Genomic DNA, 16980 nt, shown 5'->3' with positions numbered 1-16980 from the left:
CCCTGTGATGAAGTCCATCGAAGTACTCTCCCATTTCCCCTTCGGAATGGGAAGAGGCTGCAATAATCCTGCGGGATGGCTCATCTCCCCTTTGTTCCTCTGGCAAACGTCGCACTCCCGGACACGCTGGAGTACGTCCTCCTTGAGGCCCTTCCATGAGAACCTCTCTCTAATGATCCTGTAGGTTTTGGTAAACCCCTGATGGCTTGCCAATGGTGAATGATGTGATGCCTGAAGTATCTTCTTGAGCTGATATCTCTCAGTCAAGAAGATCCGGTCCCTGTAGTAGATGATCTCATCGACCACCCTGTACCTGTCATCCGCCACCTGCCCATCCAAAACCTCACATGCAAATCTGTCCTTGGAGTACTCTACTAAGAGTCGAGCCCTCTAGTCTGCGTCCAAGCTCATAGAGACAACGTGGCTGGTCTACGTGAAAGGGCATTCGCTACCACGTTGTTCTTACCCTTGACATACTCAATGTCAAAGTCATATGCTTGGATCTTATTGATGCACATCTGCTGCCTCTCCTGTAGCTGCTTCTGCTCCAAAAAGAACCTGAGGCTGTTGTGATCAGTCCTCACCCTGAACCTTTTACCCATTGGATACTGCCGGAACTTGGCCAATGCATGCATGATGGCCAACATCTCCTTGTCATATATAGAATACAACCTCTCGTGCGGAAGGAGCTTCCGACTCTCAAAGGCTATAGGGTGACCTCCCTGCATCAATATTGTGCCGATCCCCTCTCCCGATGCATCACACTCCAAAACAAATGGCTGCGAAAAATCTGGCAATACAAGCACTGGGCAGCTGCTCATCACCTCCTTGAGCCTGTCAAAGGCTCGCTGCGCTGTATCCAACCAACTGAATGCCCCCTTCCTCGTTAAATCCGTTAGGGGTGCAGCAAGCTGTGAGAAACTCCTAACAAACTTCCGGTAGTAAGTACAAATACTAATGAATCCTCAAAGCTCCATCACGTTCCTCGGCTACGGCCAATCTCTGATGGCCCTAATCTTCTCCTCGTGGACTCTCACTCCATCCACCCCTATGATGTGTCCCAAGTACAACATCTCCGTCAATCCAAAGTCACACTTGGAGAGCTTGGCATAGAACTGCTGCTCCTCCAAGATGTGCAACACTGTCTCAATGTGCTAGAGATGCTCTTCCCAAGTCCTGCTAATGAGTATATCATTAAAGAATACCAACACAAACTTCCTCAACTGACTGCTGAAGATATGATTCATGCAAGACTGGAATGTGGTTGGGGTGTTGGTTAGCCCGAAGGGCATCACCAAAAACTCAAAGTGCCCATAGTGACACCTGAAGGCGGTCTTGGGAATGTCCTGTTCCCTCACGCGAATCTGATGGTACCCAGATCTCAAATCAATCTTTGAGAAGAACCGAGCTCCTCTCAACTCATCCATCAACTCAGCGATCTTGGGTATGGGGTACTTGTTCTTCACAGTCTTTTTGTTCAGGGCCTTGTAGTTAATGCACGTCCTCAATGTGCTGTCCTTCTTCTACACCAACACCACGGAAGAAGCAAAAGGACTCGTGCTCGTCCGAATGTGCCCAAGAGCTAGCAATTCCTGAATGGCCCGCTCAATCTCATCCCGATAGGCCTTGGGATGCCTATAGGGGGTAGTAATCACTGCCTGTATGCCCTGCTCAAGTTCAATGGTGTGCTCAAACCCTTGGTCCGGTGGCTGTCCTCGCAGAATCTCCCCAAATACTATGGCATACCGGTCAAGGATGGACTGTATCTCTAGGTGCACTGTCTGCCCTGTAGTCCCTGCCTCTAATGCACGCAGCTCCACTGCCCACTCTACGTCTCCCTTCCGGAAGACTGCCTCCATCCGATGAGCCGAAACAGTCTGAGGTGGATATGTGTGCTGTCCCCGTATCTTCTCATGCCTCCCTGTCTTCTCATCATCCCACTCCATCTCTAGGGTCTTCCAATCTGTCGTGACCTTCCCTAGAGTGATAAGCCACTGAACACCCAATATCATGTTGGTGTCCGGAATATCGACCACGAAAAAGTGGTCAGTCAGTGTGTAGGTGCCCATCGTCACTGATAACTCTGGAACATAACGAGCACACACCATGGTCTGATCTCCTGGGACCAAAACTGAAAAGCCATCGAAGCTCTCTGTCTGTATACCTCTCCGCTCAACCATCTGTGCATCGATGAAGTTGTGGGTTGCCCCACTGTCAACCAAAACTGATACCCGCTGGCATGTACTATCCCCCGTACGTGCGTCAAATACTTGGGAACTCCTCGCAATGCTGCAAGGGCCCCTCCGGTAGGTGCAAAAGCTGCACCACCTGGTGGTGGTGGTGGAGGTGGCAAACTATCTTGCGCAGCATGACTACCTCCTGCCTCCACATCATCCTCCTCATCCTCTTCCCCGCTGCTCTCGGAGAAGACTTCAATAAAATGTGCTTTGCCAACAGCACATCTATGTCCCGGTGCCCACGACCCCTGACAGGTGAAGCACAACCGCTTCTTCTTCAACTCCCTCCTAGCATCATCATCAATCTGTACTCGTCCTGGATTCCCCTTTGGAGGCAGAATCCTCACATCCTTCCCCTTAGGCTGAAAAGCCTGTCGCTGGGGGTAAGGTGTCTGGGTCTTGGGTAAGACATCCTGTAAGTCTTGGGTCCTGCTAATAGCATCCTGAAGGGTGGTTGGTCTAGCGGATCTGACTAAACCCCGAAGTGGCTCTGCTAACCCCTCAAAATACATGTAGATTCTCCGTGCCGCGGATAGATCTGGCACCATCACTGAAACCCTCAAGAAATCTGAAATGTAGGTCTCTGGGCTCCCAGTCTGTTTGAGCCTCGTCAGCTCCACAAAGTGTTGTTCCGGATCCCTCCGGTCAAACCTCTCCATCAATCTCCTGGTGAACTCGGCATATGTCGTCACTGTGGAGTGTCCGAGTGTAACCATCCCATGGAACCACCAATCCTGGGCCTCACCATCCAAATGTAATGTCGCCACCTTGATGGCCTCCGTCTCCGACATCTGGTTAAGTTGGAAGTAAATGTCCAGCTTCTCCACCCAAGACGTTGCCGAATTGTTTGATGAACCATCAAACGTAGGCAAGTGGAATCTACTAGCTGCACGGTGGGTCACCATCATGATAATGCCGGTACCCTCTCTGATGGTCGCGGGGTCTACTATCTCGCTGGAGTTGAAAAAAGTCTCTGAATGAGAGAGCCTCCCTGAACTCCTGCCCATAGGCTTGGTATTCTGTAAAATAATCGCCCATATGACTGGGCTCTGCCTCCTGCTGGGCTCCAGCCCCCGTGTCTGCTCCTAAGAAAGTGGGCATGGTAGAGTGTGTAGGGGCATGTGAGGCCACCTGCTGAGTAGTATCACGCTGCTCTGGCAAATGGTGGGATGCACCCGATCCCTCACCAACCTGGAAAACCCATGGGCTCTCACGCTGTCTAGCCTCTACTGCTGTGAATCTCTGCCCCATCACCTCAATCTGCCTCGACAGATCCTGTATTGATTTGAGGAGCATGTCCACAAATCTCTTCCCGTCCTCATCTGCCATCGTATCCTCCTGTTCTGCGTCCACCATAGGCTCCTTCTGTTCTGCGTCCACCACAGGCTCCTCCTGTTCTGCGTCCACCATCGGAACACAGTCTCCCTCTCCGTAAGTGTTCTCCAACCTACGCCCAGTGTCTCTGTATCTCCTACCTCTGTAACAGATGTAGGGCTTTACCCCCAGTGTCATAGATTGCTAGCTGGACAGGTTGAGCCAGATCTATGCTCTGATACCATTGTAATATCCCTCATCAGGAATATTCCTCAAACACAAGCAAACTCCAACCAGAGATGGACTGGGAGGGCATTTACCAGATATGTCGCCTCTGAAAAGAGGATGAGATCTGGAGGCTACCCTACGCTTTCCAGACTCTGTCTAAGAGTATAGGAGAAAACACACAAGTGGTATAATAGCCGGGAAGCTCTAAGAGATAAAAATAACAATGGTGCAACATATAACAATATAACCATAAGCAGATACTCAAGAAATGCTAAGCCATTTTATTATATTGAGTAATAGAATGAGTACAGGAGGTGATCAGAAAGATGGCACCTCGTCTTGCACAAGGCAAGTGAAGAAATACACTCAGAATAGCAAAGGAATAGCCTCTCTTTGAACTGCGTCCAAGCTGCTGGAGGACTGTCGCGCTGATGCTGCTGCTAGAAATCAAATGAGGATTTGGGGCTGTTCCCGTCCTAAAAAATGGCTGAAACTCTGGAATCAGATTCTACTCAGAAAACCTAGAAAAACCCAGAAAGCTTTTCTGAAATGGCAGACCCCCGAAAATTGCCCCCCTTGAGGACCCACGCAATCCCTCAAGGCTCTGCGCTGCCACTGAAATAAATCCACTGCAACTCTGCCTGAAACTCAGCCAAAATCCTCCAGTATGCAAGAGCTGATCCCTTGCTCAACCTCCCAACACAAATCCACCTGCAAAACTTCAATCCAGAACTCTTGCCAGAAAGAACTGCGTCATCCCTCTCAAGACTGCGCAGTCATCCAAGATGCTCAATCCTCCTGCCAAAATGCTGATGAAACTACTACAAAAATACTGATGGAAATACCTTCCCCGAGCAGGCACTCGAAGTCCCCTGGGGCTAAAGGTGAGATCTCCGAATGGAGACACTCAATGCACTAGACAGTGCTGCAGACTAGCTAAATAGCCAGCGTGCTCCAAGTCGAAGTGACTAGCTCAAATGCACATAATCGAATGCCAAAATGAGGAGGCTCCTCTCTCCTTTATAGCGTTGGCCTCTCTCAATCCCAAGGCTCACCTCCTCCAACGTAGCTTTCCTCTTGCCACGTGTTTCTCACCATTTGCGCAATCACTCCAAGTGTCTATGTGGGCCCCTCCTCTACGTGGTTCTTTGGCCCCCCTTGGCTCACCTTTTAAGTTACAACATTGTGCTACTAGGGAGTGTCTTTATTCATGAAGTGAGTATGTCCCCCTCTCCTCACCTTTTTTATGTATAAATAGCTATAGAAGGCAAAATTGAGCAAAATCGAATATTCCAATTAGCCATGGCTAATTAGGAATATTACACTAGAGTGCAAAACAAAGCCTACAAATTATGGGGCCACTAGCCTACTACAAGTCTACATATATAATAATAGTGATCAACATTATCACTTGAAACTTCTCATGAGTCATTTGATCAAACTCAGTTGGTTGAGTCTTGACTCCCAAACTTTGCAACTGCTTGAGTCGCAAACTTCTCTATTGGTTCAGTGACTTGCGTCTCAAACTTCTGAAGGTATTCCGCCCTAATATGCCCTATTACTTCATTTGGTGCTCCACATGGCTTTACATAGCCTCCTATCAAAGCCAAGTGTTGCTTGAACCTGTTAATACCCCCTCCAATAGATTTTTGACAATATTTGCAGATCATCTTGCCATCAATCATATCATAATGAGCCCATGCAGTACCTTTGGCTTTTGGAGGCATGATGACTGCTACTTAGCTCAAACTTTCTGCTATTTCACTACTCCAGCAAAAAATCAACACTCTCCAAGCTCCCAATCAAACTCACAAAAATGCCAAATGAGATGTGCGAGGAAAATGAGGGGGGTGAGCTTCTTTTAAAGGCTTGGAGAGGGTGTTTTTGGAGGGAAACAACCCTTATTTTCCCTCCAAAACACCCTGGAACCTTCCTAAACTGCGCTGTGGGTCCTCGGCGACCTTGGCAGTGAATCGACCGGTTTGACCATAAATTGGCTGGTTCCGTCCTAAACTGGCAGGTTAGCACCAATTTATGTGATTTTTTGCCCAAGAGGTGGGTTAAACCCAATTTTTTTGCTGGTTAGACCCGGTTGGCTAATGAACCAGCTGGTTTGACCGGTTACCAGTGTTATCACTCCTTCGAATCTCCAAGGCTGAGGAAGAGTCAAGTTGAGGTAACCACAAACCAATCTTTTGACTAGGTAGATAGCCCTACCAAGTCGGGGAGGGCTCTCTCCAATGGATCACAACCAAGAGGGCTGGATGGATTAGGGTTTTAGGCTAGATGTTAGTAGCTCAGGGTTTTGATTTAATTTGATTGGGATAATCACTGGATGAGTGAATTAGGTCAGAGAGTGAACTAGGTCAGGGCAAAATAAAATCAGAATTACAGACATCTGATGGGGCAAGGTAGGCAAGTACTTTAACACTTTGTAGTATATTGATGAAATGGTTTAGACTGATGAGGTGCTAAAAAGAGCATGGAAATCATGAATTCTTTTTAAACTGAAGAAATGAAACAAATTATGATGATTTTCCCAAAACAGAGCATAGAAGATGAATTCTGCTTATCACACTTTGAAAATCAAACATATTTAGAAGTGAAATGGATCATGGAAGATACAAAACATTCACACACATGTAACTGAAGAAGAAACAATGTCAAAATACCATGCCACAGGAATCCCACCAAAATAGCTGCAACTCATCCAATATATTCCATGCCAAAGTCTGAAACACTAGTACAACATCCAATGGAGTCCAACCTCTCAAAAAAGTGAAGAAAGGGAAGATATAGACCTCAAAACAAACTCCTCCCAACCTTAGGGGTCGAATCCATGAGAAGAGGAGCAATTCCACCAAAATCTAAACTGATAGCTAGAGTGTAGGGTGGTCAAAGTGACTCATCCCTAATTACATTGCAACTGATTCATCTGACTTGATGAAGACTATTAACCTAATGTATTTACCCCTAGGTAATAGTAAAAGACCATAATTACATCTATCATATCAATTACATCAGTAAAATGTTGATTTCCCATAGGTAAAAATCAAATTTGGAGAAGAATAGTGAAAAACTAGGCCAACTGTCAAGTGCGCAACGCCATCTTCAGACCCACTTTTGCCTGCCTTCCCGGTGTCCAAATTGAGCCCAGGATAGCTCATTGGAAAGCTTATCCTGTTTAGTTTCCAAATCTGCCTTTAGTTTTCAAAATGGGCTTGATTTGACCCTCCAAAACTTCATTCTCCCAAGACTGGTCAAGTGCGCAATGCCTAGCTGAAAAAGAGGGCAGAAACATGATTTTTTGCTAGTTTTTTGCCCTTTTCACCTGCCAGTTTAGCAAACCAGGGCTAGAAACATGGTTTTCTTAGATGTATTGGTCCTTCTGCATCCATTGGTGGCTTCCTTTTCTCCAAAAAGTGTCCCAAAAAAGTGTGCAGTGCTCTAGGCGCTATGCGTTTGACCATGCAGCTGATATTTAATTTGCCTAAAAAACACAGAAAACATATCTTTGCCAAAATATGCTAAGAGACTTCAAAATTGGTCAAGGAGCTAATGTTTGGTGTAGCTAGGCTTGGAGTGAAGCCTCTACAAGTATGCCAAGCTTATCCTTCTCTTTTTGGTGAGTTAGGGCTTCAATTTTTTACTTTGCAGCTTTGAGTTTTGCCCTGGCAATCCTTTCTCTGTTGGCATAGTGTTTTGCCATCTTCTTCTAAATTTCATTTTGCTGGTTAGCTTTGTCTAGGAGCTTCTCTAGATGTTGATTGATCTTATCAAGCCAATGCTCCCGGTTCTCATTGATCAAGATGGCAAATTGCTCATTCCATGTTAGCTCATTAACAAGCTCAACCTCCTTTTGTTTTTCTAGTTCTAGATCTCTTTTAAGCCCTCTAGTTCTAGGTATTTTACTAGGTTCTTTCTCTTCTTCATGTTCACCATACCTCTCATAGGCCTCATCTAGCAATGTCTTGGATTTCATTGCTTCCCTCTTTTCCTTGATGAGCTTAATTTCCATGACATCATGTTTGGCTTGAAGCTGCTTATTCTCTTGCTCATAATATGAGATGATGTATTTTGATCTCTCTAGGTTGATCTGGAGCTCCATGATGAGTGCATCTTTTTCTTTGATGACAATGCTTGTGCTCTTGCTGTCATCATGCTCACCTAGTTCAACCAAGTCAAAATCTTGCTCTGTCTCATGGAGGTCCTCCTCCTCATGCTTAATCTCTGTCTCTGTTATCTTTTCCTTGCCCTTCTATACCTGCTTTGCTGATGAAGAAGGCAAGGCCTCTCCCAGAATTTGTGGAGCAAACACCTGCCTATGGCCTCTCTGATAAATGTGTGTTAAAGTACCCAAATCGACCCCTTTAGGCTTGATGACCTCAACCTGTCCAATCTACTCTTGCTTTATGATTTCATCTCTATTAGGTGAATGAATATGCTCATGAAATGGTGATGGTGGAGGTGATGGTGAGGGTGACTGATGAGATGAGGATGAATGATCCATGGGCTGAGATGGAGGAATGGAGGTGGAAGGGTGAGATGATGAAGGGATACTTTGAACATTTTGAGTAGATGAGTCAATGAATATGGGATTGGCTATGAAGGTACTCCACACAATGTTGAGCTCTTTGAGATGGTAAAGGACTATGATTTTAACGAGGGAACGATGAATGCTACTCTTCATTTGATGTTCATACTCCCTTTTCTGGACAATGTAGGCCATTTTATCAATGCTGCGGAACAGATAGTAGGGTATATTGAGCATTTTTACCCTAGTAAAATGCATTAAAAGCCAGATGTGATAGGAATAAAGCCTAGAAAACCTACCTTCACATGAAAAGTATTTCATGATAATTTTCATCATGGGAGCATATCTGTCTAGTAGGTGAGAAAAAGGAAAATAGCCCTTTATTTCATTTCTATGCCTTGGTTTTATGAAAGGCTCATAATAATGTCTCTCCAACTCACCTTGTTTAAACCATTTCTCCCCAACATTTGGGATTCCAGTGGCAGTTGATATAATGGCAGTAGATAAAGTAAAAGTGACACCTGCTAAAGTGACTTGGTTGTCTTGGAGTTTAGATATGAAGAGCCTTGTCAACATAGGATGGTGTTGGACTGCCTGAACTTGCTCACAGAAATCATAACAACCTAGGTATTTGAAGGATGTCACAGCCATAAGAGATGCCAAGAGTTATCTGAGACCTGTTGGCTCAAATCTGAGTATCCTGCCTCCTTTGTGTGTTTTCTTGACCTCTGTTTCTTCTTCCTCACTGTATGGTTTATATTCCTCTTTTGCCATAGTGTTGTAATATCAAACCCTAGGGAGGTATAAGGTTGTTGGAATGTGGTTTTTTGGGAATAGGGAATGGGGAAGGGAAATATGAAGGAGATGGGTGAAGGGATGTATGTAATGGAGGAGGATATGGGGTATTAATATGATAGATTTTTGGGATGGGGAAATTGTTTGCAATGTAGGGGGTTTGGGAGCCTAGGTAGTTGTAGCACCTAGGACTTAGGGTTTAGGTACAAAGGTTTAGAGAGTATTTGGGATGAAAGGGTTTACACTTTACACTTGTAACATTGCCTTTACACTTTCTTCAATGGATCTATTCTTTCTTTCTGCAACTCCATTTTATTCGGGATTATATGGGACTATCAACTCCCTCTTAATCCTAGATTATGCTATAATCTCTTTGGATGTATATTCTCCTCCATTATCAGATCTTAGTATCTTGATTCTCCTTTCTGTAAGGTTTTCCACTTCAGCTTTGAATTCTTGAAATTTTGTAAATACTTTGTCCTTGGTTTTCATTAAGTAAACCCAGGTCTTTCTTGAATGGTCATCTATAAATGTGACATAATATAGATGTCCTCCAAGAGATTTAGGAGTCATAGGGCCACATACATCGAAATGAATGAGATCCAAGATTTCTTTTGACCGTGAAGCACTGCTTCCAAATGGTCTCTTGGTATTCTTACCCAATGCACATCCCTTGCAGACACCTTCATGATCCTCCTTCAAATTAGGAATTCCATCTACTATGGAGCTTAGAGTTGGAAGGATTTTGAAATGTAGATGACCAAATCTTTGATGCCAAAGTTCACATGGGCTAATTTCAATGTGAACTAGGGCTTGGGCCACAGGAGATATTAATCTGTAGAGTCTTCCTTCTCGGATGCCAATGACCTTGGCTTGATTTATATTTGAGTCTTTTCCCTAGACAACAACCTTTCCATCAATGAAGGCTATTCTATCACCCTTATCTTCTAGACTTGAAATAGAAAGTAAATTCTTATGCAAACCTGGAACAAATAGAATGTTGTTGAGGTGTATGTTGCTTCCATCTTCCAGCTTTATGGAGGTTGATCCAATTCCTTTCACGGGATAGCTCGTGTTATCTCCAAGTTCCACTGAATAAACGGGTTTATCCTTTGATAAGGTCTTCAATCTATTGGAGTGGCCAGTCATGTGTCTTGATGCATCACTATCAATTACCCAAATGTCTTCATCTTGAAATGTACTAGAGAGAGTCGAGAAGAGGCCTTCATCCCTTTCTTTGATTGATACCTTCTTTGTAGAGAATAAGAAATTCCATGCTTCCTTAATGCCTTTCTTGAGATGGCTTGCAATCTTCTTGATGAACTTCTTCACTGTAGAGGAGATCTTCATGATGCCCTTAGATGACCTTAGCTCTGATACCATGTTGAGAATTCAATAGGGCAGTAAGTAGGTTAATTCTCTTAACTTGATAACTGTTTGTGTTACCTTTTTACTTATTAGCTTTGTTCCTTATTATTACAGTGTGCGATACATCAAACAACTACCAAAATAATAAGAACAATGACACAATATATAGGCTGCAAGCCAGGGCCAAAACCCCTCCTCTTGAGGGGAAAACCCTTAAATCTCTTCTCTTCTTATAAATTCTTCAATTGATGAATACCATGACCTAGTGACTCAAACAAATACCCTCCAAGATCAATATCAACTTGGCCTCTTGCTGTAGTGACTTCAGCCTCCCACTGTAGATCCGAAATTCTAGGTCACGACAATTTCTGTTGCCGTTCGAAACTACTGGGTCGAAGTTCCAAAAGAATCCGCTGGGTCGAAATTCTAGAAGAAACTGCTGGGTCAAAGTTCCAAGAAGAAACTGTTGGGTCGAAGTTCTAGAAGGAATTGCTGGGGTCGAGGGTGTTGTAGGAGTTGCTGAGGTCAAAATTGCTGGAAAGAAAGGTCATCAAGGAGAAAGATTGACTTGGTCTTGGAGGAGTCTTTGTCAAGGGTCTTCGGTCTTGGGATTCATCATTTGAAGATTCTATAAGAAGAGAAGAATTCTTGTGGGTTTTCCTCTCAAGTGGAGAGGTTTTGGCCTTCGCTGATTGCCTAGATCCTGTGTCCTCTTGTATCATTGTTATTTATGATTTGGTAGTTGTTTGATGATAAGAACACTAAATATAATCAAGAGAAAGAAGAAGCTAATCAAGTTAAGTAAAAATACATCACAAGTAGCTATCTAAGTAAGAGAAATTACTTAATCTAGATGCCCTAGATTTCTCAACAACTTGCACAAATGAATAAAATAATTTCCAAACCCCAAATATATATACAAAATTTTAAAACCCCAAATACCCAAGTGCTACAAAATAACAAGGGTTAGAAAAAATAATTTACAAATGTACAATATTTACAAAAATAAATTACAAGCTCACATTAGCAAATGAATTCTTTTTAGCCCAAGAACAATTTATAATTTTGAAAACGATTTTTTAAATAAATGAATGACAATGGATGAATAATTTCGAATGATAAATTGGCCAAAACCCTTCTGCAAAATTAATTACCACAACAAATTCTCAGAACCCAAACATAGTTGACTCTTCCCCATAGCCTGTGAACTTGGAGGCCAAGGGATAGTGTACTTAAAATAAAATTGTTAGATCATATGGTGAATTAGATCACCTAAGATAGCATGTACCAATAGAATGTTCTTATCATTGATAAATGAAATAATGATTTATAAAAAATTATTCAGCACAATGTTAGTTTTTGTTAGCATCGGAAGTGCTCTAGCCTTGAAAATTGGTGGAGAGGCCAAGGCACATGAGTTCTAAAGAACCTAGAAACCTTTTGGTGAAATTCCATCCAGATTATATTTTATTAAAATAATTAATATTTTTAATGGAGTTCCTAAGTCTAAACTTAGGGAAATTAAAATATTAATAGGTATTAATCAAAATATGGGTGAGAATGATCTAGAGGGTGGATCAGGTCATGTTTTAATTGTAGCCGTCAATTAGAGACTTAATCTCGGCCGTTGAAGACTCAACAGGAAAAGTATAAAATGGAGGCTTGGGGTTCATTTGGAAACACACGGAGAGATTGAGGAAATCGATTTTTTGAGGTGAGAAGTTCTCAGGAGGAAAATCGATTGGGGAGATCTTGCAACTGAGGGGTAGAGAGAATCTGAGAGAAGGACTTTCTGGAAAATACAGAACAGAGAGGCGGGGAGAGCTTGCAGAGAGGCAACGCAGTAGCTGGGAGAGCTGATGCAGAAAATTTTCCTGTCATGCAGAATCCAGAACTGTTGGAACAGTCGAGAGAGCTGACGTAGAGCAGCACAATAGTGGGAGAGCTGACGTAGAAAAGTTGTCTGTCACGCAGAATCCAGAACCGCTGGAATTGGCGGGAACTGCCAGAACAACCGGGAGAGCTGATGCAGAAAAGTTGCCTGTCATGTAGAATCCAGAACTGCTGGAACTGGCAGAACAACTGGGAGAGTTGACGCAGAGGGCAAAGAAGGTGACGCAGGGCTGATGCAGAGCTAGCGCAGAAATAGTTGGGGTTAGCCAGTGTTGTGCTGGATCAACCAAAATTCTGCTGGGTGAAGTGAGGTAAAACTCACTCAGATTTTCCGCTAGTATTTTCTCTGTGAAGGATTGCTAGATGAGCATTCTAGATTTGTATTCAAATATTTCTCCTGCATAATAATAAACCCTCAGAGCTGCTGCACCGATTTTCCCGCATTGGATTTTTCCAGGGACTACTGTGTCCAAAAAATAAGTGTGTCCTATGTATCTTGTTATTTGCTCTGTTTTCTGTTTCATGAGATCAAGTAGTTAATTAGTGTAGGTAGCAGAAGTAATTTGCTTCAGTATTCAGAAGAATAACTTGATGAATGTAATTTAAAAATCAAGTAGGTGAACTAGATTCAGATTTGCTGCAGTAGGGTTTCCTTCGTGTCTAGGAATTTTCACACACAATAGAGGATCACACATAGCTAACACATACTATAGATCAGTAGAAGAAGAACACCATGCAATGAACCCCACAGTCTTTCTGTTATGATAAAAACTGTTCCGAGTAGAGCAACAACTCAATACTAGCATTACAATTTTTTTCTCATCCAGAGATCATCCAAAGATATCAAATAGAAGCTAAATGGCTTCCTTATATAGAGAAACCCTTCCAAGTGGAAATGAACGATTAGTTGGTTTGATTCTTGTCAAAATAATCTTGACCGTTGAAAATAACTTGATCATCTCTTAATCTCCATCGTCAAATTTTTAATTTTGAAGAAAAATTCGATTTTTTCTTAAAACTCACGTTTAATTAATCTAGAAATTAATATTTTGGATTAGTTTCCTCAAAACATTGACTTTGGCTTAACTATCAAGGTCCAAGGGCTCAAATTTTCTTAAACATCTATTTTTCCCTTTGTGGACCTTGAAAAATTGATTTTCCCTTGACCCACGATTTTTTGATTATTTTCCACTTGGAGAGAAATTAATTTCTCTATAATTATTTTTTGACTCAAAATTAATTAATTTTTTGGCTTAGGATTTTAATTTAGATTAGCTAGAAAAATTAATTAATTGATACTGGAGGGACCATGGTTTCTAATTGTGAGGGACCATGCAATAAAATATGCTTACATCAAATAATTACATATTCAACCCTTAGAAGGGGAAATGCATATTTAGACTTAGACCCTCAATAACTTACCCAATTATGCGATTCAATATGGTCTAGTATGAAACGAAGTGTGCTTGTAATAAAATAACTTAGCCATTGTGCTAAAATTATTCCCAAACACACTTTTACAATAGACTTGATATAACACTAGGACTCACCTAAGACCTTGTCAACGAATTCCACCCTAGCTTTGGGGTTTAAGCTGGAAGAAAAACTCTACCGATTTTGCGTGTTTATAAACACACATACTTCGGGGAGGTTAAAAAATTTCCGAGGATGAAATCCTTTGCCAAAATCAGAGGCTTACCTAGGTGTTGTTACATAATTAGATGGTCATACTAACATCATTTACAATACAACTTGCATAAATTGGGTTTACGATGACATAATTGTGCTGGCTGATGACTTTGATATTTGAAAATTTCTTTCACTTCTTTGTACTTTGTTTCCTTGGACTGTTGACAAAGTGTGGGCAACAGAAATCTGTGGGTGTTTTGATGGACCACCTCCCTTCATTGATATATTCCCTTGATGCACATGGTCACCTCTTACCTACTTGGCAGGAGTTGAACCTGAACATTCGAGATGACATATACTTGCAGTATCACAGGTCAGTTGGACAGACCCATTGGGTGCGTCATGTCTGAATATGGCCTTCTATGTAGAATACTTTATGGATTTGAAGGATGACCTCATTGTCCAACCTGTGTAAACATGCTGACATTGGGTGCATGCCCTTTGTGTTCCTGTGGGTCAGTTCAGAGTAGGTGCACAGAGACTTAGTGTTCTGTTGGCTGTTTATGCCATTAAGCTACAGAGTGAATCCCCAAACCACTGGATCTCAACAGTGCGATGCTGAAAAAATGCTGAAAAATTTAACTTGCTCACACATGACTGCATCACACAGTGCGCAGAAAAGGAACAGCCTTTTGCAGTAAGCTAAAGAAAATAGAAATATAAGGCTAAAACACCAAGTAACTCCCTCCAGATGAAAGGTAATAGAAAATCAGACAGCTGGATCTGCAGATTAAATTGTCACCAGAAAATAGATGAACCAGTGTGAAATAATGAATGTGGACTAAGCTGAGAAAACAAAAGCTGAAAACAGTTTATAAACCACTGCTGGCTAATTCTGTTCTGGAGAAACTCCAGGCAACCACAAACACCAAACCCAGGGGAATGAATGAATTAGTGCTGAAACAATGAAAAGAAAGGGCTTGGGAATACATGAGTGTTGATCAGCTACAGGGTACAAGTTCCATGTTTGTCAGACTTGCCCAGCAACAGTTTAAACCCTAGTGTCATCCCAGCCTCCATTCTTCCTTATCTTCTCGTGTTGTTGACTTTGCTTTACCTTCTTAAATTATTTATGTTTGGTTCTATTTTCCTAATAATGTCAGTTACGTTTTGTTTCTCCTGCTGCAATGCTGCTTTTCAACTGTCAAGTGTAATTCTAGACTGATAGTTCTTAGAAATGTGAAACTTTATAATAAGTTTCCACTGTTCCAGTTATTAATTGTTTGTAATTTTTGTAAACTCTGATATACCCGTGTTTAAATCATGTGTTCTTTTTGCTCGATGCATTCTTTGTTCTATTGAACAAGGAAACAACTTTCATCTAATTTGGTGATATTGCTGAATCTGCAGAATTTTGTAGACAGCTATGCACATATGACAGTTGCATCTGATCAACCTGTATTATAAATATATGTGCTTGTCTGTAGCTGATTACTGTTTCTTGATATTGCTTTCTTTTGCTACTGTGTATTTTTAGATGTAGGTATCTTCCCTAGCTGATCTCTGGTTATCTCTAAGGTTTGTATTCCTTGTGATTGCTGTTCTTCTTGTTTTTGATTTGGTTACATAATCCTTAGATATATCCAAATAGAAATATGTACATCTTATTGTGCTATGCTTTTCCTATTATGCATGTGCTCAGTGCAAACGAAGGTCCAAGAGGAATGCAAGATGTAGACTGTGTGAAAGAGGCATCAAGATCTCAGATAACTGAGAATCATCACAATCCTGATCATTCACGCAAAATTGAAAGATTCAATAATGATAGTGTCTGGTCTCCACCATGGACTACCAAAGAGACATCTAGAAAGGCAAATGCAGCTGAAGCCGTAAGTCTGTTGGCAGCAGCTGAAAATAATTGCTCAAAATCGGAAGTTTGCAGAAATGAAGGCCCTAATGCGAAAAGTGATCATATTGGTACTTCATCCATGACAGCAGAAAAGAAAACTTGTGTCTTGATTGAGAACGGTAGGATTTATCTTCATTTCTATTATGAAGTAGGCCAATTTTATGATCTGCCTGGAAGATGATTCTTTTATTATTTAAAGTCGCTTTGTATCTGATATCACAACTGACAGATCTGACATGAATGCTTGGATATTGTATTATTATAGCATCAAAGAGAAGGCATGACCGCTATCCATCTCAGGTGTTTCTTCTTTTATTTCGGCTTTATATAACTCTGCGTTCTTGCCTTTATTTTTTTATATCATTGGGATTATCTGTTTTTAAGTCATGCGGATCTACCTTTCTAGGAACTAAATCTATATGCTCTATTTCATATTTTGGTTTTATCTTTGCAGGCACAAGACGACACAACAGCACAGATGAGGTCTTGCAGAATGACAGGAACTAGCTCAGAACCAGATCAAAATTATATGGACTGTACTAAAAAGGATATTTCATATCAGTTAAGCAACCTTTCTTACAAATTGCAAACTATATGGGGCCTCTCTAGTAATGAAAGAGAGGTAAATCTAGTCCCAAAGTTGTTTGCATCTTGTGAAATGGATTTATATTCCCTACTTCAGGACACATGGGTATGTAAGGGCCAAAACAATACAGTGGCAAAGGACATCATTCACAATGATTTCTCTGTGGGAGGCCATTTGATGAATGTTGCTAAAGATTCTGAAGCGGAGAAAATGCACCTACTTTCTTTGAAACTGCGTTTTGTATTGTCCAAAGTAAGTATCTGTCAGCATTATAGTCTTTAATAGCCGTCTGTTATGAAACTTTATGTGAAAATGCAACAAATTCATTCTTGAAAACGTTTCTGTTTCCTTTCCATATAGAATGCAATTTCGTTTTTGTGGCAGTGAAAACTTTGATTATCTTACAAATGAGTTTAATTGTGTGGATGGGATATGCCTCGTAGAGTTCATTAATGAAGATTCATGAACCTTATTGTTTCTTATTAAA

At 41.7% G+C, this 16980-nt stretch overlaps 1 protein-coding gene across 4 annotated transcripts in view; it reads left to right on the top strand.

Moving 5' to 3' along the window:
* The window catches only part of SUV2 (protein dimerization), a 233334-nt gene that overhangs the window by 112165 nt on the left and 104189 nt on the right, over positions 1-16980 (top strand). For all 4 annotated transcript variants that reach the window (XM_089433467.1, XM_089433473.1, XM_089433461.1 and 1 more), the window contains 3 exons: positions 15701-16026; positions 16173-16207; positions 16362-16745. In XM_089433467.1, the coding sequence (XP_089289593.1) occupies positions 15701-16026; positions 16173-16207; positions 16362-16745 (745 nt within the window). The remainder of the gene's footprint in view (positions 1-15700; positions 16027-16172; positions 16208-16361; positions 16746-16980) is intronic.

The sequence above is a fragment of the Pinus tabuliformis genome, chromosome 6 (genome assembly GCF_031772625.1).
Source record: "Pinus tabuliformis cultivar Carrire ecotype Pingquan chromosome 6, CPIR1, whole genome shotgun sequence".
Lineage (NCBI taxonomy): Eukaryota > Viridiplantae > Streptophyta > Pinopsida > Pinales > Pinaceae > Pinus > Pinus tabuliformis.
The sequence above is the reverse complement of the archived record's forward strand: the minus strand, read 5'-3'. Positions and strand labels throughout refer to the sequence as shown.